Source organism: Vollenhovia emeryi, unplaced genomic scaffold (assembly GCF_000949405.1).
Source record: "Vollenhovia emeryi isolate VEMERY1.0 unplaced genomic scaffold, V.emery_V1.0 DF939262.1, whole genome shotgun sequence".
In the NCBI taxonomy this organism is placed as follows: domain Eukaryota; kingdom Metazoa; phylum Arthropoda; class Insecta; order Hymenoptera; family Formicidae; genus Vollenhovia; species Vollenhovia emeryi.
In genome coordinates this window covers 312,040-318,309 of record NW_011967104.1, presented here as the reverse complement: position 1 = coordinate 318,309, position 6,270 = coordinate 312,040, and the positions used below count along the sequence as shown (strand labels likewise).

The following is a 6,270-nucleotide window of genomic DNA, read 5'->3' as shown; positions in this document are numbered from 1 at the left end:
GGTCATGTTCTCCTGATGCTTTTTCGATCTAGTGCGACTTCCTCACCGGACATGGTCCCCTGATGTTTTTTTCGATGTCGCGGGATATAGAGTTTGAAAATTTTAATTCTTGGCAATAAAATTGTTAGAATTTTTCGGAAATTTAAATTCTTGGTAGTATCAATGCGATTTTTGGAAATTATGATAGCGCAACCTCCTTGTCAGTCATGTTCTCCTGATGCTTTTTCAATTTTGATAGTGCGACTCACACTCCAAGAATATAAATTTCTGAAAGCTATATCCCACAAAATCGAGAAAGCATTAGGAGAATATAACTGGCGAGGAGGAGGTCGCACTTTCAAAAATTCCAGGAATTTCATTGATACTTCCAAGAATTTAAATTATATATATTTGGTACAACAATGAAATCTAAATTTGTTGTGGATAAAACAAACATAAATTTGGTAGTGGGCATTTTTCAGGCGTAGCTGTGAATACTCCGCACGTGTGTGGCACGCATGTGCCATGGCGGTACACGACGCGATTAATGCCGCGGACAAAATTAGCATGCTCTAAGCCCTGCGAAATTCCCCGGTCGAGTTACAAGGGGAGCCTGAAAACCATTTAGAGGCAGTCATTTTGCAATCAGTTTTTACTATTTTGACAATTTAATATGAGAATCTTTTCATTAAACTTGAAAATTCTTTTCTAAAAGTAATTTCAGCTACTAGTCTGCTAAATTTCAATTTGATTCGATTGTTCATCATTTTCAGAAAACGAAAAATATGTTACGTAAGAGAAATGGCAGTACTCCAGCCAGGCTGACGAGAGGACTTTCTCAGAAGGCGTTGGATATTACAGATAGCGCTCTGTCTCCGATAAAATCGCCGACTAGGACTTTCCTCCTGGAAACGCCAGTTCAGTTCACCACGGTACGAAAAATCTCAGGAAGTAATCAAGACTGAGATATATTTGCGTTTGCCTATTCCGAACATTTAAGATTTTTCTTAATCTGCCAAGACATTTAACACCAAGAGACCTAAAATTCGGATTTTAGGGCATGCAATCTCAGGAGAGGCATCTCTTTCTCTTCACCGATCTTCTGCTGATCGCGAAAGCTCGTAGCAGCGGTAACTTTAAGCTGAAGCAAATCGTGAAAATGAGCGAGCTCTGGCTCACGGCCGGTCACATAGAAGACGTGGCAGAAACCAGCAAGTCCGTGGAGACCAGCTTCGTCATCGGCTGGCCCACTACGAACGTTGTGGCCACTTTCATGTAAGCAGACCCTTTTTCCAAAACTGCTTATAACAGACGTCAAAATGATAAAAAATATCACCTAGTCTCGGAGACCTTGCAATTGTTGTCACGGTTAAATTCATTCATGCAGGACCGCTGCGGCACGAGATCTCTGGTGGGGACGTTTGAACGATCTCGTGCAAGAGGAAAGAAGTAAGGAGCCGTCGAAGACGAACATTCAAGTTATGTACCACGACAACGACACGCACACCGACTACGTAAGTACGCCCGTCTTTTCACGCGAGAACGGCTACGTTCGCGATCCATTCTTTGCGCACACTCGAATCCGCGGGTCTACTCGATTATCATTCGACCTTCCTGGTAATATTTTTCTTCGCGAAGCGTCTTTTATACCGCGAACGTCGGTGCCAAGTTAGAATCGTCGCCACGCATTATGCCGGCATTCACCTTCAATCATCGTTCATAATTCATCGATGTTGCATAAAGGTATAAGCCGCTTGGATCGTGAATAAATTTCCGTTAGATAAACGCTGTCTGTCGTCGGTAAACAAGGAGCGACGAATCGCGTGCCGTGTATTATTCATCCCTTTGTAACACCCGGTGAGGAAAGAATCACATACGTGCGGTTTCGCACCTTTGCAGTTCAAGACGATCACGGTTCACTCCGACAAGACGGCGCAGGACTGCGTGAGCAAGGCGATGTCGTTGTGGGATCTTCAAGCTTCTTCAGGACCCTTCCAGCTCTGGGCCCGAACGTTCCCAGACGAGCCGCCGTATCCGTTGATAGGACACGAGCGACCATTCGCCGTGAAGATGTCGCGTCTACGGCACATGCTGTCGACAGACGAGGGCTTCGATCTGGTGCACATCAACAACAGCGGCGTCGACCTCTGCCACTTCATCCTCAGGCCCGTGATGAAAACGCCCGCGAAAAAGAACAATCGGTCGAAAATAACTGGTCTGTTGCGTCGCTCGCTATCGTTGAATCCGCATCTCTTCGGCGTGCCTCTGGCGCGGCTGGACGAGAACGGCCTGCCTAAACCCGTACTCGTGATGCTGCAACAATTATTCGCGAAGGGCCCGTTCATGCAGGGAATATTCCGCAAGTCTGCGAATGTTCGAATCGTTCGAGAGCTGCGTGAACAGATCGAGTCGACGGGAGATCCTAGTTGTTTGGAGGATGCGCCGATCATAGCAGTAGCGGCTTTGCTGAAGGATTTCTTGAGGTCTTTGCCGGATCCTCTCTTGACCTCCCATCTGTTTCCTTTGTGGATGGACAGTTTGGACGCGCCGAGTCCTGTTCAAACTATTAAAAGGTTCACAATTTATTTCAATTAAAATAATCCAATGTTTTTTTATACAAAATTTTTCTGTTAATTAATACACGCATTATTTTGATAAGAAAATGAAAGTAATTGGAGAAAATATTTCAGCATTTTACATAGACTGCCAAAGGCGAATTTCACGTTACTCTCGCATTTAATTTGCGTGCTGCACCATGTGGCGAAGCGGTCGAAACGTAATCTCATGTGCGCCAGCAATCTTGGCGTTTGCTGCGGTCCGAGTTTACTTTGGTCGTCGAACCCGACGGTGAATCAGAGTAGAGCGATCCCGACAATCACGGAAATGTTGATCCGCAACTGCGAAGATTTGTTTGGGGCTGATGTTACGCATCTTCTCGGAGAAGATACGCGTAGCGACAGCGGAGCCGAGGAGAGCACCGATAGTCTTCACTGTAAGTATATAATAACGCCTGTGTTAACTTATCAGAAGATATTAAAGAACATTAACATATTCAAATTCTGAGATGAAACCTTTTTCTTCGCCAGTGAGTAATAATAAACTAATTTCCTTTCTTTGACCAACTGGCAACTTTTATTAGTAATAAGCACTACGTTTCGACTGCGATTCCAGTCTTTCTCAAGTGCATTAAATTAACATAAGTGCGCGCTTACAACATTTGGAAGTTCTCACATTGTGCCAACAATGAGTCAATTTTCAAATTTTAGCGCCTCTGTTAAATTGGAGATATACAAGTATTGTCATCTTGTATGGAGAGACTAAATTCCTGACATCAAGAAGCACGTCTGTAGCATGTGGCAGTCAACCGACAAATAACGACAAATTATTACTAATAAAAGTTGCCAGTTGGTCGAAGAAAGGAAATTAGTTTATTAACATATTAAAACAGAATATTAGAATATCTTAATAATTACCTATTTTTAACAAATTCCTTATGGTGCAGCAGGTGGAATATCGTTGGATAGTCTGGACCTGACGGAGGCACCGCGTAGAGATCCCATGTCCCTGTCAAGGGACTCAGGCTTGACCTTGTCAGATTGCCAATTATTCATCCCGGAATCGCCCGTAGGCTCGGAAGACTCTGCTCCGAATGCCCCGACGTCTACTAATTACGATAAGTCTTTTACGAAGGAGGAGAAGTCTAATGATAAAACCTACATACCAGTTTATAGATGCGGATGGGAGGAAAGGCTGAATGGTTACACGTCCGGCAATCATACAAACAGCACGGAGCACAACTTCAGAGAGGAAAAGGCCAACGAGTGTTACCCCAATCCGGCTCAGTCGTCCAATTTCCAACGGCAAGATTGGCTACGGGCGCAACTCAAAAGAACACCTAGAACAAACAAATTGGACGAGCATGAGCACAGAAAGGAGAGATTTGGCGACAAGGACATATATGATAGAGAGTACCTTAGACAGGATACGATGAAAGAAAATGTGGAGAACTGCAAGGCTTATCGGAGCAGACAGTTGAACGGCAGCTATGATATACTATCGGAGGATTATAATAGCAAGAGCTTGCAGCAAGATATCCGGAGTGCCGAACGAGTGTCAATTCACGATTCAGAGCAAGATCTAACGGGTGGTGGTGATACATCTCGTTCTGGCAGCGACTGCTATGAGTTCAAGAAGGTCAAGTCTTCCGAGGTCCAGTACGTGAGTCTGGAATCACCGATGTCGGAGAAAGAGCGCTGTCGCCAAGCCCGCGACCGTGAATTATACGATGATTTCGTTAGAGTAAAGGCTTCCATATACATGGAGGCGTTGAAGTATTGCAAGAGTAAGGAATCGAATGGCGAATCCGATGGTAAAGTTACATACTGCCAGGACAGGAGTCGATCAACCGAGATCTATGGAACCGCGGATGCGAACGATTCCTATAAAAGCGTAGTCGACCTTAGTGAGGATGAGCAGGAGAAAAGAACTACATCTTGGCCAGATACACCACCGCCGTTACCACCGAGGCTTAGACACCTGCCGCCGGTGCACATGAATCTCGAAGACAGGCATAAAGTGGCGGGCAGATCTAGATCTTTACCACCGCCACCGCCCTATCGACCTCCACCGCAACCTCGCGCTCCCATCACCACGAGGCATCTAGGATTCGGCAGATCCGTTGTGGATGATGAGAGCTACGTCTGAGAACAAACGGCGGATTCACACTGGCTTTTAATCATCGAATATGCCCCTTTCCCTCCATCCCGTTATCCCGGTGTGTATTAGGGCTGTTACTTTTGATAACTTCGAAGATTCGAAGCTTCCAAGTTCGAATTTAACTTCGAAGCTTCGAAGCTTCGAAAAATTTATTCGTGCAAGTGGTGAATTTATTTAAAGAACACTAAAAATATTGTTAATAAAAAGTACTTATTTAGGTATGTTGAAAAATAGGTGATTACTTCTACATTATAATTTTGGAGTACCATAATATATTTGTTTAAGACCGCGTAATTTAATCTTCAAAAATGGCTAAGTGAATCAATTAAGTGTTGTATTAACACTTGAAAAATTCGCATAAATTTAATGCGAATTATATCGCTAATTAATAATTTAATTTATTTAAAATTTATCTGAATATTTATACAAATACTTGGTTTTATAAATTATCGATTTATTGTTTGTGTGCATTCTCAATTTTTATCCACGTCGCGCGTCTATCACGTACATTCACTTGAACAATATTTAATATAGAAACTTTTTAAATAAATAGTGCAGCAGTATTGCAAGAGCATTTCTCATTGAATTGTTCGTGTCTATAGAATTTTTTATTGACTACACAATTTTATAAATATTCAAAAAATAAGTAAGATCTGTCAAGACTGAGGCAAAAGTCACAAAATCAGTAGATGGATATGACATTGACGCGAGTAATTAGTCAATTGTTGAAACGAATGTAAAACTTCTTTCTCGTTTCGTGGCGAGAATATATTATGCTCATAATGTGTACATAAGGAGGACAGTTTCGTTGCGATCGTCAAAACAATATAATTGTAACATCAAATAATAAAGTATAATAATAAAGTATCTAGTTTGTATAAATATTCATTTTAGTTGGCGCCATTTGATATCATTCCTTTTGTTAACAATTTTCAAGCAACGCGTGATTAAACAAATATGCAATATACATGTTATAATACTTCAAAATTATACAATAATTCAGAAGTAATGACCTATTTTTCAACATATATAAATTAATACGTTTTATTTGCAATATTTTTAATGTTCTTTGAATAAATTCGTAACTCGCACGAATAAATTTTTCGAAGTTACGAAGTAAACTTCGAGCTTCGAAGATTTCGAAAATTCAAAGTCAATTTCGAAGCTTCGAATGTTCGAATGTTGAAGCCTTCGAAGGAAATCACCAGTCCTAGTGTGTATAATATCCAAGTCGTAGATTTGCTACGACAATTGAACCTAGTCCAAACCGAAACGTGCATATCGGGATAGAGGAATGGTCACGTTTAATCGTGCCGTCGCGATTTTTTTTTTTTAATTAAGAGCGACGAATACTTATCGTCCTTCTTTGATCAAACTTAGAAATAGCGAGATGAGTGAGACGAAGTGACACGGCAAATGGTAAAGTTCGCCGTTTATTTGTGACCGCCGACAATAGATCTTGGCCCGTGTTCTTGTGTTTTCGGCACTAAAAATGTTCACATTCATCTATCTTGTTGACTTGAATTTTTCGCATAAGCAGACGAAACTCTGATTCAGATGGTTGTATTCAGGGCT

General features: G+C 41.8%; 1 protein-coding gene across 1 annotated transcript; it reads left to right on the top strand.

Moving 5' to 3' along the window:
* Positions 1-734: 734 nt before the first annotated feature.
* On the top strand, positions 735-4,849 carry LOC105559610 (rho GTPase-activating protein 20-like). Its single transcript, XM_012008033.1, has 6 exons — positions 735-911; positions 1,037-1,254; positions 1,367-1,493; positions 1,879-2,552; positions 2,670-2,971; positions 3,482-4,849. The coding sequence occupies exons 1-6, from the start codon at positions 765-767 to the stop codon at positions 4,681-4,683; spliced, it is 2,670 nt and encodes an 889-aa protein (XP_011863423.1). The 5' UTR covers positions 735-764; the 3' UTR covers positions 4,684-4,849.
* Positions 4,850-6,270: the final 1,421 nt, after the last annotated feature.